Source organism: Triplophysa rosa, linkage group LG6, assembly GCF_024868665.1.
Source record: "Triplophysa rosa linkage group LG6, Trosa_1v2, whole genome shotgun sequence".
Lineage (NCBI taxonomy): Eukaryota > Metazoa > Chordata > Actinopteri > Cypriniformes > Nemacheilidae > Triplophysa > Triplophysa rosa.
Window position 1 is genome coordinate 11,635,079 of NC_079895.1, and position 22,304 is coordinate 11,657,382.

At 41.6% G+C, this 22,304-nt stretch overlaps 1 protein-coding gene across 1 annotated transcript in view; it reads left to right on the forward strand.

The window, feature by feature from the left end:
* Positions 1-20,502, forward strand: part of klf7b (Kruppel like factor 7b) — a 40,033-nt gene extending 19,531 nt beyond the window's left edge. Inside the window, exons 2-4 of the mRNA XM_057336369.1 lie at positions 7,588-8,194; positions 14,812-14,935; positions 19,486-20,502. Coding sequence (XP_057192352.1) covers positions 7,588-8,194; positions 14,812-14,935; positions 19,486-19,537 — 783 coding nt within the window. The 3' untranslated portion in view covers positions 19,538-20,502. The remainder of the gene's footprint in view (positions 1-7,587; positions 8,195-14,811; positions 14,936-19,485) is intronic.
* Positions 20,503-22,304: the final 1,802 nt, after the last annotated feature.

A 22,304-nucleotide genomic window follows, 5' to 3' on the forward strand; every position in this document is an offset into this window, starting at 1 on the left:
AAACTTTTTTGTTGTAAGGTCCCTTTGTGTTACGTGCATTGCTTTGCGGCCCCCCATATAAAGACGTATAATCTTAAACTTAGAATTTTAATTAAACCAAAAACATTCAGTTATACAATGCTGGAACCTCCATTCGTTTGGTTGGTGGTGTCATTTTTCTGATGTTTGATTGCATAAAATCTATGATAAATTTCTATATTTCATAAAATGCCACAAAATCTGTGGCCCTCCTGGATCCATCTTGGGGGCCCCCAGTTTGAGAACCACTGGTCTAGATGAGGGACATCAAAATCACTTTCTCAGTGGAGTCACGTAATATTCTTCCTGAACAGATGTGAACAAAGCTATGAAGAGGAAAAACATCAGATAACAAGAGTAACAAACAGAAGGAGAATGACTCGACACGTTTTCTTCATCAATATATAATAGTCCAAGAGCTGAAACATAATAGATGTCAACCAGACTTGATAAACAGAGAACTGAGTAGCACAGATACCATATGTTTTGTTCGGGGTCACAGAACTGTGATGAACTGAACTTACCATGATTACTCTTGGTTTCTTTGCTTTCAGACCCATAGTTCCAGAGCGCATTACTAAAAGCATGTTTGACTCCCTAAAATATTACTTTGACACGACTGCCCCTGTCAGATTTGTCTTAAATATCACCAGATAAAAAAGGGGAATTGGTATCGGGCCAATGATTCAATTACTCTAAGTACATATTACCCAAGGTCAAGTTTGGTACACAGATATTCAAGACATTATGGTTCAAACTGCAGCCAATGTGCTCATATTAGGCATGGCAGTCATTACATAACACACACCCACTCATTCAGAGGTTTGGCAGGCACACAGACCACTAAACAGAAAAAAACATTAGTATTCGTCTATATCGTAAGACCTGCCACGCTAAAGCTATTGTGCCCCAGAGGCTAATGCTTTGATTTTCCATCAAAGAATATACAGACTGAAGCTAAGCTTTACTCAGCATATCGACAGCATTCAGAGTAGAGCATGTTCACGGTGAGAAATTACTTCCAATTTGAGATGATGTGGCTTTGATATAAAAAGGGACTTGTTTGCAATCAAGTCGTGTCATACGCAGTGCAACGCCGAGATGGTGAACAACGTGAACAAGCCTGTGAAGGCTGCATTTGCAATATAAACCCATCAGAAATGAGGCTTCTGTGGAGAATACCTCAGTCACAATGCGAGTTACATTTGCAGATGTACACGAGGGATTTAAATATCATCTGGTTCCCAGGCAACCACAACAATAATGAAACCTATATGTAAATGCAGGACAAAAAAAACAATACTTGTATTCTCTCCAGAGGCATCTGGGGCAGAGGTACTTCCGCTAAAAAGCTACTAAGTAAATTTGGCCCTGAGAATGTTCAGGCAGCACGGTTGCCAGAGCCTCGGGCTTATTTGCAGGGGCCCATTCGTCACCGAGTGTCCAGTTTTGCCAACATACTAATAGGATACCATCCTCAGTGAGTTTTTCGTAATTTATATCACAACTCGGAGGATGCACATTTTAATTTCACCACACAACACTGCATTGTTTTCCTGTGGGGGTTTGTGTCTGTTTTGGCAGAGGCAGGATATTACAGAGATCTTTAAATGGATAATTTTTAACATGACAGACATTCAGCTCCGATCCATATAACCCATCTCGGCTTCCTCCTTAGCCATGCAGCAAAAGCGGCAGAGAAGAAATCGGTGGCAGGTGGTCATTAGTGTGTCATAGAAGAGTGAAAAATGGTTTAGCCGTGGCGGCTGAGCATCATACTTTTTACTAAAATTACACAATTTTCTGGATCGCTCTCTGCTGCTCAAACACAAAGATAAGCTGAAAGCGTATGATATTAAATGCGTAAAAATGCCCTGAAATGTTCAAAAGTGGATTCGTAGCCTGCTAAGAGTAAAACGTCTCCCCTCGTGTCCTTTGTCTTAAAGCGTAACAAATTGCTACTAGCATCATTTACATCTCACAGAGTGTAGCTACTGTATAAAACAAGGTTTCATTTTTCCCTCACAAACAACATTTACATTTATGCATTTGGCAGACGCTTTTATCCAAAACAAATGCAGCATGACGGGGACAGGGCCTCCGATTTGACAAACGACCAGGAACGAGTCGTTTCCATCCACCGCACCAGCGGCCGAGGGCCAAGGGAAATGGGATTAAATTATCCACCCAAATTAAAAGAGCATATCTGTCCTGGCTCCGCTAACAGCTGTTAGCATTTATCTTCCGCATGTGTCCATGCCATCCGTTCGTTCGGTAATGTTTTCAAACTGACTAGGCCGAGATGGGCGGAGGGGGCCGGTGAGTGGCGTCTGGGCGCTAATTGCCTCACCGCGTTAGAAACCATTTGTGTGTGGATGTGTCCGTGGAACCCCGGCGATTTGGCTAAAAGGGGGAGGTGGACACACGAGGGGATAGGGAGGGATGACACAGGTGCAGAACCAGGGAAAGAGGACGGCTATTACACAGCAGGAGAGTCTACAAAAAGTCACTCCATCACAGACCGCTGATTAAAATTTCATAAGGAGGGGGCCAAGGGTAAAAGTCTGCTGTAGGTTGTGGTACTACACCATGCTAGAAGTGGATCGAGGGTTCAGGGAGACCAGTGGAAGCAGTTGGATGTCCTTTATTTGCGTAGGGTTATCCCAATGTTTTCTCTCTTTAGTTGAACTTTTTGGTGCGCCGCAAACGTATATATATTTTCACAGGTGCCAGCCACATGGATCGTTTGTTGTCAAAATGTTGCAGTTAAGTGAGATTGAGGTTCTGGGAAGGTGCGGGCAATGTTTTCAGATGCGAGTATGTCTCCATAGACTCTTAACAAGTTGCTGACATCTCTTTTGTGAGACTCCGCTGGTAGTGGGCGTTTATTGACTGGGCTCGCTTTGATGGGGAGCATCGAAAATGAGATCAAAGAAAGGTGCGGTAGCCACTCAGCATTGTACCACTATGATGTTTACTTTTCACATAAGAGCCTTTTTGTTGGCTATTAACTGCTTTATTGGGACTCTTTTTCATGCTTTTGTTAGGAAGTCCGCTTGTAAGAGATTGTAGTTCATTGGTTTTATTGCCACTTATCAATTGAACAACCGCAACACGCACTACACCAGCCCTCGAAAACAGACACACACACTGAGGTCCACAGTAAATCACAAACAGTGTACAAGCTCATGCTGTAACTGTATTGTCTAAATGTCAGGAGTCCCAGGGCGGGGGTGCAGGGGGATGGGGCGATGACAGTAGATAAAGTGAAGAGATTCAGGCTGCAGCCGTGTGCGTGACAGCTGTTTTCTTCCACGCTCCTCCCCGGACCCCTGTCAGCCACCCCACCATCACTCACCCCCTACACTCCAGCACCTGGACAGCAGTGACAGCTCCCCTCCCTTAGCCCAGCCAGTGAGGTGCAAGAAGCAAACAGAGACCTCAGCTGAAAAGGCACGCAAGATCCGTGAAATCCTATCCGGGGCGGTGAGGGCCTCAGATGACTCTGATGTCCACCCTGCTGTGATGATGGTTTATGTGTCATTGGGACAGATAGAATATGCATCTGACTGCAAAATTACAGACGGCTCTGTCTCTTCGTCTCAGTGTATGGACAGAGACATCCTAGAGGGAGGCCCTTATGGCCTATAGAGTTTGAAACGTTTCCTAAGGTTGATGGCAGAAGAATTCTCAGAGGGTTCATGGGTAATTGTTGTGTCATTACTGAGGTAATCGTGCAGCAGACACGGCACGTCCCTGTCGTCCTCCCTCAAAAATACCCAAAATATATAGATAAATGAATGTCATAGTGTGTAAACAGGCCGAAAAGCCCTTCAAATAAATGAAGAAAGGACATAGCTCCCATCTTACAGGCAAATGGTTATGGTCTGCAGGATGTGTAAGAGATAATGGCCATGCTGGAGCCGCAGCAACCCGGGATATTGTTATGAAGACTGCAGGGGAGGGAATGATAGCACATTATGGACAGATTTTATCACCAGATCATTGACAACGCTTGTGCTCTATTAAGCAAAACATGGCCAGAGCTTAGAACAGTTTTATGGTTTATGGGAAAAGTCGAGTAACCTGTTAAATTTTGTGTGTAATGTACACTAAAAAAAAATATTTTAACTATACAGGGTTCTTGAGCTAGCTAGAAAGATTATTGGTTCATTCTGTAACTTTTGCCTCAAAATCATCGCGGTGTTAAACAAAATACAGGTTACATACAGGTTACATAGTTAGCTTAACACGGGTTGAAGTCAAATGACCTAAAATCCTGCTAAATTGTACCTGACACATAAATCATTATTATAAGCTTACCATTGCCAGTTTTGAACACTGATTTTTTTATGTACTTGTTTAGAAACTGTATATTTTTAACCAAAAAAGTTACGGGTTGCAGCTTTAAAGGGATAGTTCACCCAAAAAATGAATTAATTCTGTCATCATTTGTCATTTCAAACCTGTATGACTTTCCTTCTCCCGCAGAACACAAAAGAAGATATTTTAAAGAATTTGGGTAGCCCAACAATGGCGGTACCCATTCACTTCTACTGTATGGACACAAAACCAATGCAAGTGAATGGGTACCACCGTTGTTCAGGCACCAACATTCTTTTAAATATCTTCTTCTGTGTTCTGCAGAGGAAAGAAAGTCATAGAGGTTTGAAATGACAAAAGGGTGAGTAAACGATGACAGAATTTCCATTTCCGGGTGAACTATCCATTTAAAGGTTCTTCAGATGAATACATTGCTATATACCATCAGTTAACCTACAGTAGGTTCTTTAAAGCGCCAATATGTGAATCAACCATGGCATCACTAGAACTTACAAACAGACTGTAAACCCGTTTTGGTTTGAAAAGTAAAAAAACTCACACTTTTAACTCAAGTGTTGTTCTTAGTCACTATACAGCACACAGATACACACTAATACACACACACACACTTAGGCTTCCCATCAGCAAATTAACTGAATAAAGAGCCTCTCTTTGCTGGGTCGTTTGAGTGGCTAATTAGTCATCAGCGCATGCTGTGTAGATAGAGCAAGAGAGAGAAGTGCAGGAGAGAGATCGGTTTTGCATCAAGAGGTAGAACTTCAAACGACATGTGATGAAAGCCAAAATGCTTTAATTAAAATCTATTTGTATGAGCAAAAAATCATCATAATTTTAACCCCAAAAAATAGAGAGAGAGAAAACTGTTTTGTTAGATGCGGGTGGAGACATAAACACATTAGTTTAGATAATGTGTCGACTTTATTATCCAAGCAGGGAGCAGAAACGGGAAAAACTGACTCTGAGATTGCCGATAATTTCCCCTTTGTGTCTAACTTGGACTGCGGCCACATTTGCTAATAACAGTTTTGCGATTCACCCCCTCGCCTCTCTCTCTCTGCCCGTTCTTTGTCTGACATTGCCTCTTAGTGCTGCTTGTGAACCCCCTGGCACCGCATTTATAATAGATGGATCTCAGTGCACACAGAATAAGCAGGGTCAGGGGGAACCGTCTAGTGGCGGCCAGTCCGAAACACGGCAACACTGAATCAGGATTAATCAGATGTGGTTGCTCAGTTATGTGTAGCGATGGATATTCTAAGCAATTGTAACGATGTAGATAATCATAACCATTAACAATATTCTCCATTTCCAACCAAAGATCAGTGTAAAGATACTGTTCAGGATTGTCTTATGTGCACTTATGTCTCTCTATGGCATCTCCCCATCTCTCTTTTGCTTTAAGCAGCATGATATAAAGAATTCATCAATGTTTTGCTCTGTTCTCATCAATGCTGGATTGGATGTTCCTCAGAGCAATCATTAAGACCTACAGAACACACCAGAATAGAATAATTTCAGAGTTACAAGACCTCTGTCCATTGCCCAAATTCCTACTGGCTAACACATGAATGAAAAAGTCTCTATGGATAATTCATACTTTCCAGGTAGTGAGCAGAATCCTAAATCAACATACAGCTCACAGAGAGCATTACAGCTGGAGCAGTCAATAACCTCTGTTTTTTTTGTGTTGTTAAAGCTTTGCTGTATTAGACAAATACAGCAATTATGAGCCAAATTAGGTGTCACCAATGTGGTCAGGCAAAGAGAAACGATTTGGCTTCAGGTTAGTTAAATGGCCAGTTGACTGCTGCAGGAGCTGGAGTTTTCTTTGGGTTTAGTTTAAGACATTGACACCTTTTATTCTATGTTCATATGCAAGTAAATGTTCGGGAAAAAATCCTCAGTTTAATTTTTAGCTAGCTTTAAAGGGATAGTTTACCAAAAATGAAAATTCTGTCATTGTTTACTCCTCCTCATTTCAGACCTTTTTAACTCACTTTCTTCTTCAGAACACAAAAGAAGATATTTTGAAGAATGTTGGTAACCGAACCACAGCGGTACCATTGACTTGCATTGGTTTTGTGTCCATACAATAGAAGTGAATGTTGTTCGGTGACCAACATTCTTCAAAATATCGTCTTTTGTGTTCTGCCTAAGAAAAAGTCATACAGGTTTGAAACGACAAGAGGGCGAGTAAAAGATGATAGAATTTTTGGTATTGAATGGTGGTATTAAATCATGTTTTTGATTTACAAAAATGCCCATCAATACGAAAAGTGCAGCTTATCGGCGGACAATGACACCAGTTAATGTGTTAATGTTTATGTATTTTATTTAGGTCTGAGGTAAAGGACATGCCAGAATAAATGAAGCTTGTGGATTTACAGCTGGGAAGGGAAAAAGTTGGAAGGTTTACTCTCCTGCCATATGACTGCCAAAGTGCTTTTACTGCTACACACCACGGGGAACTCTTTAATATCCAAACTGGCCACTGTGACTGAATACTGTTAAACCAGTGAAAAAGAAACTGCTGAGTAGGCAGTCAGTGAGCCATGATCTCTCTCTTCCATCCACTCTCTATCTGCCAAAGTATTCATCAGAGGAAAACCAGAGCAAGGAGAAAAGTATCTTAAATAACACGGTCATTTTATTTCAAGCACTGTACAAATTACGCTACACTACATGGATAAATACTGTTCCCTCAACCGTGGCAAGCGTAATAAAAATTCCATGAATGTTCGGTTTCTCTCCCAGAAAATCTTGGCCCCCAGCTGCTCTCCAGATTTTTCAGCAAAATGCTCCATGTAGCAGGTGTAGCCGTTTACACCTTCCAAAGTACGAGCAACCGAATCAAAGTGTTGATGTGCCAACTGCGTTTTTTCAGGCAGTTAGTGTTACTTAATTCTCAGCCTCAGACCGCCCACAGTCCACTTGCTAACCATCTGATGCATATTGCCCACAAAACTAAACAAGACTTTCCCAATATAGGAAGCTCTAATCTTACTGGCTGACATCCATGAGTAGGTCACACAATTTTTTGAATCTACTGTGCATACAATCTCTATATTTTCTCTGTGATTTATGTTTAATCGTTCATGGGCAGTGCCATACCGTTATACCATTATACTCCACTGCAGTCTGTATTGTGGCATAATATACTGTACAGCCCAGATAACGTAAAACAAATCTGTCATCTCATATTAATTATTTTCTTTTCTCCTACAGACATGTTTGGAACTGGAGAGGTACTTACAGACGGAGCCCAAAAGGCTCTCCGAACTCTTCGACGAGGAACTCGACTGCCTCCTCACACCAGCCTTCATGAAAGGGGACAGTGACGAGGACCTGATGGACCCTCTGTTGCCCAGCTTATCCCATGAGTCCAGCCCGCCACCTCTGCTCGTGTCCCTTCCTAAGATCCTCCATGCCCCGACCAGCACCAAGAATACAGATGCACCGGTGAAAGAGGCCAGTGGTGGCGTGAATCCTGCTCAGCTCAACGCCGTCACATCCCTTACACCACCTTCCTCGCCTGAGTTGGGACGGCATCTCGTAAAGCCCACGCAGACTCTTACCGCCACAGCTGATGGCACGCTCACACTCAAATTGATGGGCAAGAAAGTTGGGCTCGGGGCAGCGAAGCTAGTGCCGACGCATTCGGTACCCTCGCCGCCAAGCCGCGGAGCACAGAGCGATGGAGAAGGAGGACTTGGTACAGGCGGAGGAGACATCCCAGAGAACAAAAAGAGGGTCCATCGCTGTCAGTTTAATGGCTGTAGGAAGGTTTACACAAAAAGCTCCCACCTAAAGGCACACCAGAGGACACACACAGGTGAGAAAATGCATGTCTTAACAGTTTAGGTATAAATATGAGTGATTTTAAAATGTCACATAATTGGAAAAAAAGCTGTAAATGGTTCATTTTTACATGCAATGTGAAAAAAGGAAGGATATTTTGCTTATATTTTTTGAACATGCATTACAAACAGCTACCCAAAGTAGATAGGATTAGGCTGAAGGATAAAATCACAACAATTTGTCCAAGTCTGGTAGTATTTAGCTTTTGTGGAGCGCTTATGGTACATCAAGCCGACACATGTAATAGCAGTGTTACATGTAATAAGATAACGTTCCAGAAATCTTCCTTGCCAAGGTTCTCATACTATGGAAGGGTCACAAGCGATCTTGTGAAGCTAACTCGATTTTTGCAGCACAGCCCCAAAGCACGACTTCTCTCTCCTGCACCTTAATCTCAAACTACAATGGGCCCAACCACACCATTCAAAACCTGCCAGACTGCCAGTACAGTCAGTAATTGCAAGATGATTGATAGACTGACTGGGCTGAATCTCATTTCCCAGTTTCAGGCTCGCACGCCTTGGTGCCGCTGTTGCTGCCCTCTCGCTGAACCTGAGAGTGTGCTGCACTCTGTGCCGGCCCCGAAAACCACTGTGACTGTGGCCTCAATACAGCGTATCTGGCCCCTGTGGCCAGCTGTTGACTCGGCAGCTTACTGCGAGTGCTAGTGATGCTAATCGCTTTCAGGCTGATTCTGGCGTGTAGACGGCGCTTCTGCTTTTGAAGAAAAGGAGAAAAATAAACGTTAGCAGGAAGATATAGGGACTGAAGAGACATTCTGGCATGCTGGCTCATCATTAAATATGTTTATTATGTGACAGATTCATTTAGTTAATTAGCTTAATCCTCTTTTTGGTTCATATGTCCACAGATTACTAATATAGAGGATTCTATAATGTATGCTAAAATCATTGTTTATTCGAAGTGTACATATAGATGGTTTCCAAGTTAACTTCCGGTCTGTGTTTGGTTATAATATAACAATTTATTTTATATTTAATGTATATTAATATGAATTTATATTCATATTTTATTTTATATTAATTGTATTAAATTACATTAAAACTACTCAACAGTTACAGATTCTTTGCGAAGGTTTACCGGAAATTTGTTTGGGCCACATAACGTTTGTTAATGTTGTTGCCGCTGAACACAGGTGTGCATACAACAATATACAGGTATGCATTGAAACACTGAATCAAGAATTATTACAGACTTTATAAATATGAGATATTTGACAAATATGATAAAATATTATCTGATACTTGAAATTTTTTATATGATCTTTTTGTACACCAAATAATTCCTTAAGTTGAATCATTTGAGTTAACCTGACAGGTGGCAGCCCACACTAGTATTGTTTCTTATTAAAGTGATGTTTCCCCCTAAAATGATCAATCTTTCATTATTTACTCATGCTCATGCCATTGCAGAACACAAAAGAAGATATTTTGATGAATGTTGGTAACCAAACATCATTGGCTTCCTTTGACTTCCGTTGCATGGACACAAAACCACTGACACATTTCTCTAACCACTGAAACATTTTGGAAGAAAGAGTCATATACAGGTTTTGAATGACATGAGGATTAATAAATTATTACAGAATTTCTATTTTTGTGTGACAATCCCTTTAACAAAAGTTATTGTGGGCTTAACAAAATATATTTTCTATGATCACATATCAATAAATATGTTTTTCTATTATGACAAAGGCATAACTGGTGAATTTGCATTAAGCAATGGTATGACATATACTGTATTCTGATGGGTGTCAGAAGTCACTCGCCCCGGCGTGGTCAAATCATTTTTCACCTTCACCCGCAGCAATTTTCACTCGCATTATTGTAATGGGATGGTCCTGCTTTGCTTTGTCAACAATGTTTGCAGAAGTAAATAGCACATCCCTGAATGAGATGTGGAGGGTGAAAGTGGGTTAGAATCTGAGAGCTCATTTTGAAATGCAACGTGAGCCACTAGAGAAGAAATGAATGGATGATAATTGGGTCCTAGCGCTGAAATCTAAACTTCAGCGACAATAATAGCTAACTCTGTCTTGAGGTGACTGAGGAAATGTAATTAACTGCAGCATACGCACCTAGGACACTGGTGCGAGAGCACCGGGTTGCTATTTCGGAGGGGGTACGTTGCTAGGAAACAATATCAAAAGCTGAAGAGAAACTGTAATAGGTTGATTATTTACAGCTCTAAGATGCCAATCGAGGCTCCTGTATGCCAAATGAATCCAACCTTTCCTCACAACCTCCTCTACCTCTCTTTGGGTACGTTTGAGGTTGCCAGGCAACTACATCATGCATATCTAAAGCAAGCAATAATTGGTTGGTATTGCGGAGTGTCCATAGGTTGCCGACTGGCTGGATAGCTCCTTCTCTCTCTGTATCCTTTTAACACTCTCTCTCTGCCGGTTGCTAGGCGACTCCATCATGCATCCATGACTCTCCAAGTTATAATTGGCCCGTGTTATGGTTGCCGTGGTTGCAGGTCCAAGCCTGCCTCACTGCTGTCAGACAGCAGTAGAGAGAAAGAAAGAAATGGGGGGAGCGGGGGGCTATGGCATTAGGAGGGAGCGTGCGAGGGGGTCTTCGGCCAATTATTGTGAGTGCGGTGCGAAACGTTCGCCATCTCACACCTGCGGCCCGCCATTCTCGAAATGACAGAGAAATAGTCTTCTTGTGAACTTGCAGCAGTCACAAGAGCAGACACGGCAATATTTTCTCCTACTGATTTTATAAATCGGGGGAGCACAAGGACAGGCAAACACAATAAAATAAACCTCAAGGCACTATGACCCGCTGTTTGTCTGCGCGCATCTCGCTTGGCAGAGAAGGATGAGAGATGTCAAAGAATGCTGCCCTGGCCCGCTGCTTGTTTGCTTTCCCAAAGGTGAGCTAGAACAAGAAGAAAAATACAAGTAAATTGTATTATACTTGAAAAATGTCTTTTGCCTTAAAGTCTTGAAAGGATAAATAGATGTAGGGATGGAAAGAGGAAACAGTTAGAGGTGTTAGTCGTGTCATCTGTCCGTCACCCATGTCGTATCTTCCTTTACTTTGCATTGCATCATTAGAGAACTTCAAGACCGACTGAGAAATGTAGCGGTGAAATCGAAATTATGTAACCCGTGTCATCTTTTTCCTCATCTTGCATCATGGAGCTGGAACCCTAGTTCAAAGGAATAAATAAATACATAAATACTGTCCATGAACAGACGAAAGTTTCATAAGAGTGGTATGTGCGTTCGAATGAACTGTGCACATTTTTGCAATATGAAAAATGGAAAGGTAATACCTTTCATTTTCCACACGGTATCGGATCATATTTTTCGAAACAAAAGGATGTAACAGTCGTATAGCCCGTAATCCTTTCAATTCTTTCCTTTGGACATTGGTAGCTTGGGGCACCGGCAGAGATGGCAAAAGTACACACATCCTTTACTTAAGTAGAAGTACAGATACTCATGTTTAAAAGTACTCAAGTAAAAGTTGAAGTACTGACTAAACTTGTTTACTCAACTAAAAGTATAAAGTATGGGCTCTAAAATGTACTTAAGTAAAAAGTAGCCAAAACTACTACCTGTTTTAGAGCCACGCTCGTACCTCACAACTGAACTACCATTATGTAGAACACAAGCATAAAAAAGACTGATGGAATAAATCTATTTGCCACTACCTAGGTAGTGGAAAAAACACAAATTTATAATACAATTATGATGTAAGATAAGAGTGTAAAGGACAAGCGTATTGATAACAATTGTGACAGAATTCCCTTTGTCTCAAGTTCTCAACCATAATTTTAGCTATTCTTTGTGTTGCCTTCCGCCTTGGTCCGTGGCAGCTTCTTAGACTACTAGCCTATGTCTGCGATGCGTAATAGCCAGGAAATGACTGTTTGGTACTGTGATTGTCAAAACATTTTATAACAGAATTTCACTGCTTTCAATTTTAGATTAACTGTCCCTTTAAATTGTAAGCACAGACCATTCATGGACATATCATTATACAAAGGTTGTAGACACTTGGGAGATCTTGTCAAAAAGAGAAAACTGAGAAATAAAGAGATAATTAATTAGGCAAGTCAATTTACTTGGTAACCATTACTGTTTTTCTCGATTGGTTAAACACATTTCTTGAAATAATGCCTCGCTTTAAAATATTGAATGTTTAGCCTCTTACATTGTACGTTACACTCGTTCAACATTAAAACTGATGTCAGTGTTGCTAGATTAGGTGGATGATTTCCAGCCCAAAGGCCACTAAAACCTACTCACTCCAACAAAAACCAGTCCAAAATTTTAACTTCAAAATAATGTGATAGTATTTTATTGCAATGTCAATCAAAGTTGATAAGGATCGTTTTTTATTTCCTTATAATTTTAATCATGACAAGATGAAAAAATATAATAAAAATCAGGAAAATAGATCAAACAGATCAAACAAGGCAAATGCATTAAGAAAATTAGAAAATAAGACTAATAGGATATGTCCAGAAACCACTTCAAATGGCAATCAGGAAATTAGCGCATTTTTGTGCAAAAGTGCCCACTATAATTAGTTCATCGAAAGCAACGCAATGAGCAGGTATTTTTCACTCGTTCATGAACTTAACGCACACACGATAGCAAAAAATATGCAATTCATACATACTAATGAACAACAGCAACAATAATGCGCTTACCTTAACGAGCTGCTTTAACTTCTGACAGAGCTACAGTACATCTTTCGTCAAGTATATGTTTGTAGAACATGCGAATAGCTAAATAGCTAAATTACATATTTAAAATCTGGTCCTTTCGCGCTAAAAAACCCTACCATTCACGAGTCACCACATGATGCAGAATATCAAGCTCGAGATCTGAGAACAGTTACTCTGTCTTCTTTGATTTGATTGGTCACCGCTTTGCTCTGTAAACAGTAACTCCCGCCTTCTTACATTTGATTGGCTAGTGGCCACCTCACACAGCGCTTCGGCTTTTAGGCAGACCTATCATTAGGTTGAAAAAGTCACGCAATGACAAGAAATAATATTGATTGTGCATCAAATACAGATTAAAACTAAAGTAACGAGCCTGGTTTGAAAATGTAAGAAGTAGAAAGTACAGGTATTTGCCTAAAAATGTAAGAACTGAAAGTAAAAAGTCGTCAGAAAAATAAATAGTGGAGTAAAGTACTGATACCAGAAAAATCTACTTAAGTACAGTAACAAAGTATTTGTACTTCGTTACTTCCCATCTCTGGGCACCGGGTACATTCCTCCTGGATAGTTTAGCTTAGAACAGCATGAATTTTCACATAATGTGGTGCACAAGCACAGCCAAGATGTTCTTCAGCCGATTGACCTTAATGAAGAAGCATAATGGAAACCAGTACCTAAACCCAAGATATGCTGGTAAAATACCTTTACTCTGCCATCAGCAACAATTTAGTTATTCCATTTTAACAGAGCTTTACTCTAGTTAGTAAGATTGGTAGACACAGTGTTCACTAGAGAAGCTGGCAGCACTTACGCTGTGAATATGCCATTGTTTCCCATTAAGCGTCATTAAGACCCCAATTATCATTACCACCTCCAGATCTGAATCCGCGCCACCGACACCCTCCCCATTCCCACCCAGGCCCTAGGCTGAAGCCCGTTCTGTTCCCCAGGAACAGCGCCACTGTGCCGGGGCTCTCTCCTCGGGTACTAAAGTCCCCCTCCTTCCTCACTCAAGGCCATATTTAAATCTGAGGCATAAAAGTACAGCATGTGGAACAATTGGTATCTCCTTTCCCATCTGTTTAACTTCATTTTAATTTTGGAGCTCACTGGGAGGGTGGAGAACATTAGAGGAAACAATTTCATTTGGGATGCTTGACTTTGGATTATGAATTAGCTCGGTTATAGTGACTGAGCACATTTAGACAGCCCCCCTCAATTTTAGAGAAGAAGAATGACCCTCGATTGAATCGTTGGCTGTGTCTGAAACCAAGGGCAGATGCTTTGCTCCCTCGCTGGCAGAGTTTTTGGATAGAGGTGCCTTTTTTAGATGGGTTTCCCGGAATTACAACAAATAGTTACTATAACAAAAACAAATGAATACATTTGAAGTGAGCTTTAGCGATAAAGTAAATGCTAAATTGAATTTTTATTTTAAATGAAATAAAATAGACGTTTTAAAAACTTTTTTACTTTCAACCACTAAATCTAAAATGTTTTCATTCTTTCAGCACATGCTGAATTGTGAGATATGCGTGTAGTGACGGACACATCAATGCCAATCCTCTCAGAAGGCAGAATTTTTACAATCATTGAATTGACATGCCTCAGTGCCTTCCTACCTCAGATTTTAAACATTGAGACAGCAGGAAGTTTGCACTACTGAGATGTGATTGGTTGGCTAGAAAAAACACAGAGAGATCTGATTGGTTGGCTGGATAACAGTGACGAATGATTGAGAGAAACATTAATGAATGCTGTTTAGAATGGAAATGCTGACAGTGGCACAGCGGCTGCCTCGCTCCAGAGGTGCACCATCTGTGTACAGGTGTGTGAATGGCGAAGCAGGGATTAAATGATGTGTATTTGTGCATGCAGGTGAGAAGCCTTACAAATGTTCCTGGGAGGGCTGTGAATGGCGTTTCGCGCGAAGCGACGAACTGACGAGGCACTACCGCAAACACACGGGCGCCAAACCATTCAAGTGCAACCACTGCGACAGGTAAGAGACGCAAAACTGCAAAGCCAGCCCACTTCAGATTTATGCTGATTTGAACCCTTTGGACTTCCCAAACAAACATGTCCATGCATTTTTAAATACACTAGGTCAAATTCCTCAAAACTACACAGACCACAAGCCTAAACTCTGCTGCTGAAACCTTCTCCCCATCCCTCTTGCAATCTTTCTCTCTCTCTTGTTTTTCCTTCTTCGAATTCTTTCTGATGGCACGCACATAGCACACTGCATCAGGCTTATTGGAAGTTAGCACAGGCCCAGTTCCCCGCTGAATAACTCATTCACAGTCTAGTCCTATGATACCCATTACTGAATTACTGCGAATATATCATTCTCACATTCTGTTCCACTTTTCACCATCCTTCATTGGTGTAGCGTACATTTCCACATCGAGTGCAAGGAGAAACAGGAGTTAAAGGCAAGGGTGTGCATTCCAAGGTAAGCGAGTTATATAACAGTAATATAAAAGAGCTGGGGAGACAAAATGGATGCACATAGAGCTCAAAGGAAAGACGCAGTTTTTCTTTGACTGCAAACGTCTAGTTGAGACTGAGAGTATTATTGGAAGTTATGCAGAATTACAGTAATCGCAACTTGCGATAACTGTCCATCCTAAATGGAAAGATTAGAATCGGCGCATTCAAAATCATAGTATTTCTTAAAGGGATAGTTCACCCAAAAATGAAAATCTGGTCATCATTTACTCACCCTCTTGTCATTTCAAACCTGTATGTCTTTCTTTCTTCTGCAGAACACAAAAGCATATATTTTAAAAAATGGTAAGCGAACAACGGCGGTACCCATTGACTTGCATTGGTTTTGTGTCTGTACGATAAAAGTCAATGTCAAAGTCAAAGTCAACATTGTTCTGTTACCAACATTCTTCAAACTGTCTTCTTTTGTGTCATACAGGTTTGAAATAACAAGAGGGTGATTAAATGATGAAAGAATTTTCATTTTTGGGTGAACTATCCCTTTAAGAGCCCACAATAAACACGAGGATACAAGTAGGAGTAGTACATAGTGCACAGCAGTATGCAAATTGGGTTGCAGCCTTCTCACAAAGTTATTTAAGACTTATATTTTAGGGCACAGGTGTTATGTGGATCGCATCATGGTGAACGTGTGACCGTGATAAATAGGTGAAAAGACACAGACTTTGATTTTGAGATTTGCATTTGCATGGGGAGAAAGAGTGATAGTCTGTCAGGTGACAGTATTAGGAAGCTGTCACTCCAGCCTGGCACGCGGGAAGCAATTACACAGCGGAGGCCGCGTGCCCACTGAGCCAGCTCCAGGTGGAAGCACAATTAGACACAGCTCCCCCGTCTTGCCGTCGGCATCAAACCGACCTCGCCGCAGCCTTTTGAAAGTTGTCCATTGAACATTTCTCTGCTGCTCTCGCACAATGAATCTCCCAGCAGACGAGTCGCGGCCGGGACGGCCTCTTTTCTGCAGACTGCCGCCGACACCCGAACAACGCCGTTTTCCCTCGAGCGTCGCTGAGCAAGGGAACTCTCTGGGGGAAGGCGCGGGGAAATCTGTCTCCCTACACTCATTACTCAGTGTTTGGCAGCTATTGAATGACAAAAGGAGGTGGAGCGGACTTGGATACAGAAATCTACATTGGCAGTTCAGTCTCCCTGATGCCAGGTTTAAACAAGGGCATGTTTTGAATTTGGAATCTAGCCTAAGCAATTTAACGGCGCTGCAGAATCCCGCACGTAGTCCCCATCGCCTTTATGAATTCAGCCCTCCTGGTACTGGCTCTTAGTTTGGGTTTAATACTAAGGCTTGTAGAACCTCCTGGGTAAGCAAATCCATTCTCAGTTCTGTATCGCATTATGAGTGCATGTTAGGACAGAGTACAATAGTATTACACAGTGGAGGTAGTATTACAAGTGCGATCGGTTGTTAGGGTATGAACGTGTCCTTGTGTAGCTTTATTGCTCTTTAATGGGGTAATAGCCAAGAGTAATGTGCAAGCATGGTGGAATGAGACTAGGGTGGATGTCCACTAGCACTTTTTTTAAATAGTGGTATACACAAGGTGCTTCAATATATACATAGTTGAGAGGCACAGTAAAATAGAATAGAATAGAATAGAATAGAATAGAATAAATAGTTCACCCAAAAATGAAAATTCTATCATCATTTGCTCACCCTCTTGTCATTTCACATCTGTATGACTTTCTTTTTTCTGCAGACACAAAAGAAGATATTTTGAAGAATGTTGATAACCAAACAATTTGCATTGGTTTTGTGTCCATGCAAAAGAAGTGAATGGCTACTGCTGTTGTTCTGTTACCAACATTCTTCAAAATATCTTCTTTTGCATTCTGCTGAAAAGAAAGACATACAGGTGTGAAATCACAATTTTTATTTTTGGGTGAACTATCCCCTTTAATGTTATTCTGTCATCATTTACTCACCCTCAGGTTGTTTCAAACCTATATCAATGTATTTGTTCTGTTAAACACAGAGAAAGATATTTGTAAGAATGTTAGCAATTTTCAGTTCTGTGACATCATCCACTACCATAGTAGGAAAATAAATATTGTATATTTTGTTGTGCTGTTGAACACAAAGTCAGATATTTTGAAGAATTTAGAAACACAAACAGTTCTGCGGCACCTTTGACTACCATTTCATTTTTCCTACTATGGCAGTCAATGATGTCACAGAATTGAAAATTGTTAACATTCTTCCAAATATCTTTCTCTGTGTTCATCAGAACAAAGTAATTGATACAGGTATGAAATGACATGAGGGTGAGCAAATGATGACAGGATTTCATTTTTGGGTGAACTATCACTTTAAGCAAATACATTTTGATCACTTCTCTGTCCTCAACCTCGGCGATCCATATCGATTCTGGATGTTTGGCTTAATCGCAGTTGTGCATGTGTTTTTGCATTACCATCACAAAGAGTTGTCTAACAGTAAATACAGTGAGCCAACACATCACAGTCATACTGTCTCTCAGTCACACACACCAGTGTATTGGCCATCATTAATCCTGCCTAATCAAGCCCAGCCCCTGTCGGGCGTTCAGAGGGGTTGAGAAGTGTGTGGGGGGGGGTTAGGAGATCTAAGGGTGTGCCAGCTGGTGTTGCAGCCACTTACAGTGAGTCACAGGACCATCTGTCCAGTCGCTCTGCCCTGTCTCCACACACACACACCTGAACAACACATTCACACCAACAAACGAAAATCAAACCGAGCACAACAACAGACATTTTTGCCAGGATTGCACACCTGAAATGAAAGCATCTGTGTGGTTTTACGCAAATCGTACAACAGGGTTTCCGTTACTGGATGGTGATTGGCCAGTACAGCACTCCAGCCATACGAAGCACACATAATAGTAACAATCATGACACAATATATTTAATATACTTATCTATAAAAACATTAAACTCCTTAAATTGAATTACAGTACATTCATTTCTTATTTTTAAGTAAAATATGACCCAGAAATAGATTTGTGCGATTTTTAGCACTCTGTTTAAATAGGCCTTAAGGCCAAGCATGAGAGATCGAAGGATTCTCCTTGAAGAGTCTTACCAACATAATTATAGTAATTTGTTCAAAGTTTCAATACCCTTAAAAAGACTAGAAACAAGAGGTTCAGCTTCTAGGGACGTCCAAAAACCATCCAGTTTATATGCAATATTGAGAATTTCCAGGAGGACTCATTTGAACTGTGTTTAGTATACCTGTAAGTGTACATCCCCCTCCCACCCCAGTTTCCATCTCGACCGTTTCCTCTCCAAAAGCAACTGAGGGGTTAACACTGTGGCTCTTGACTAATTAATAATGGATACAGCCAGAGGCAAATTGAAATTATAATTCTGTACTCCTACCCCACACTCTCACTTTCTGCTTTTGCCGAGTTTTTATTCATTCCAGTTTAGATTCATTTCCCAAACTATGAATGTAATATAGTAATCCTCGTAGGCCCATAAATGTTAAGCAGACATGGCATCACAACTCCATATTTTCTAAACGTTGTTATGTATTACTCCTACCAGCAGCGGCTACGCGTGAGCTTAATTGATTATGACACGAAAAAGCCCACAGCCCACTACGAGAAACCAACCGCTATGACTCAAGTGCTAGCAAACTAATGCAGCCACACAGTTTAAACAATACCATTTCACCTCCAGCTTTAAAACCGTTTCCTAATTCAAACAGGCTCCCCGTGATTTGTGGTCGCACTTGCAAAAATTATTTCTTTCGCAAGCGATGGCTAGGCACAGACCCTCTTGCAAAATACATTGGCAAGAGGTTCGAAGCGTTCTGTCGCAAGTTTTAGAGCAAAAAGCTGGCAATGCTTAAAAAATCTTTTTTTCCCCAAACGCCAAATGTTGTTTTCTCTGTTCCATCTGCAAAGCCTGCGCTGGCTGCCACGCTTCTTCCCAAGAAACTCAGACTCCATCTGATAATCTCAAAACGGTTGAATGTCATTGATAACTGCGTTTCCTATGCTGTATCCTGAATCCAAGATTAACTGTTGCTTTCTCTCCCTACAGATGTTTTTCCAGGTCTGACCACTTGGCTCTGCACATGAAGCGACATATCTAAGGCCGGGAGAGAAGGGAGAGAAAGAGAGAGAGAGTGAGAGAAGGAGATGACGACAAAGAGGGAGAAGAGGAGTGCACCACCTAAAAATTTACAATGGACATTGGGTGCACACGAAGGGGTCTGGCCGCAAAAATCACCGTGAGGAACATGCGAGGCAGCGTGGGCAAAAGTTGTTGGATTCTACACCCTCTCGAAACAGTCTTTTCATCAGCGATTAGCCATGCCTTACCAAGCCCTTGCTTGGAGGTCAGACACTGCCAAACGCCACTGTTTTTATTTTTCCCTCATTCTCTTTTGTACAGTTCACCACAAGCATGGGACAGGAAATGCCACATCATGTACAAAACCTATATGCACATTCATTCTTCGCAGATGAACCGTTCTACTAGATTCACGCTCATTGTACATTCTGGAATGACTTCCGTCTTTTACTTTGTAAACCACATCACAATAACCAACCTGCAGCTCTGTCGTATACAGCAAGCAACCAAACTCGTAAAACAACATTGCCAATACGTTCTGATGAGTGACCAATGGAACTAGCGGCCAAACGTAACGCCCGGCCCCCAGAAGCAGGCTCTGCGTAGAAAACTTAAAAGAGACGCGCAGCATCGGCAACGCTCAGGATGCGCTGATTTCTCATCCTCTTCGCTCAGGAGCGAACTCTTCTCTGCTCTTCACGCCTGTCACCTCACAGGCGACCGAAACGATGCGCAGCGACACTTTCTTGCCTTTGTTTTTTAAAGACAGTGTTAAAAAGATGGTTTGTTTTTTTTCTTCGGAGCTGAAATGTCTTAAACTTCTGAAAGTGAAAAAACTCGACACAAGCATAAATGTGCACATATGGGCGACGGGAGGGAATTGTAAGCCCTTCTCAGTATGCACAAGGTTCGACTCAGTGGCTGCTATCTGGCACTGAAAGCGAAAAAGTTTGACAAACATAAGACGGGAAAAGAACCCCCCCCCCAAAAGATCAGGGTTGGCTCGGTATTAAAGGACCACCGTCTTCTGTTTTTCATTTCGATTTGATCTAGGGAAAGTAAATCCGCCACAACCTGGCGTCAGCACGGACCTTGTGTGACGCTCTTGACACTGGAAAAGTTCTTTGGCTTTGTGTTGATACTGGCACCCTTGTGAGAACATAGTCCTCCAGCGCACCGAGGCTGGGAGAGGCCGACGGAGGAGACGTTACGGGGACAGCTGGCAGGACTTTTGACTCTCGGATTGGAGCATCTGCTGGGATCAGGATCCAAAAGAACTCGGTGGCATCAGCCCAGATAAAAACTTTGCCTGTTTCGTATCCATTGTCTGCACTGATTTTTTCAATGTTCTGTGTTTTTTTCATACAGTCAAAAAAATGTCAAAAAACAAAACAAAAAAAACATTAAAAACAAAAAATGACTAGGGGGAAAAAAGCAGAAAACAAAACAAAAAAAACGCTTAAAAAACAAAATCAAATCTCTCTTTCACACAAACACACACGCAGAATGGTTTCTTTGCTCTTGGCTTTTCCTGAGAAAAACAGAAAACCGGAGGAAAAAAAAAACGTAGAACAATAATTACCAAGTTAATGAACAGCGTTAAAACAAAACACTGCATGGCAGCCTCTTTCAGACAGATACACACACTTGCACACGCACATGCACAGCTTGCCTCTCAGCATTATTTGTTTTTCACCAAAATCTTCACAGCAGGGTTTTAGCAATTGTTGTTTTGTAGGATTGCATTCCATCCAGACATCAGACTCTGCGACGAGAGCTTGTTGATACATTCTAGTCAGTTATGCTAAACCGGGCCTAGGTCTAGCTCTGTGTTAACAATCAGCTTCTTAATCACGGGGACAAAATACATATATCATTGTTCCCAAGGTTGCGAAGCCTGCCGTGACATCCTGATCAGGGCGTTTCCTCCTCTACTGCATTGATTTAATGGCTGCTGGGTAGGAGGGGAGATTGACAGCCATTACGATTCAGCAGTTACATGTTGGGAGTCATGGCAGACTCTACTAAGCGATCCCGGAGTGTCCCTCCGGGACCCGGAGCTTCAGATCAATACTCTCAGCGCAGAAACACATAGAAGTAAAGGGTTGGTGCCTTTCTCTTAGTTTAGGTTTGCTGAAGGCAGCTCTTCTGTCACATATACAGTACAAACACACACACACACACACACACACACACACAGTCACTTTCGTTCGACCACAACTGCATTAATCTGAACCACGTGTCTGCCATTTTTAATGCCCATTTTTATTTTTGCCAAATCGTATCTTCTCCAGCGAAGCCATGCCAAAATTTCAATGAAATGGGAGATCGCTTCGTCTCCACTAATGTACAATCAGCTGTGGTTTGTGGCACTTTCCGCAAAGAGCGGAACACGTTTGTGACGATTGTATGTGTGGATTTCTGTAAAGCAAGCAGGACGTGTTGCAACACCGTCATAAACCTGCAGCAGAATTGTGGGACGTCAGACAGTGTACAGCATTCTGACAGTAATTAGAAAAACAACTTTGATTTCCGCCAAACATTTCCATTTTACTCACAGATAGCGGCGATGAAAAGCAACATTTATTTCACACTGATCTGGTCTCCCACGACTCGAATGAGTTTTTGCTCCCTGAGAAAATGAACATTCTGCCTGTTCTTTCGTTCACCATATGGGATATAACAGCAGGAAAGCAGGGACCAAAAAAATGGCGTCTTATCATTTCCTGACACTGATGAACAATGAAGCCACAGCAAACTTGCTCAAATCAACATTGAAAATGTAC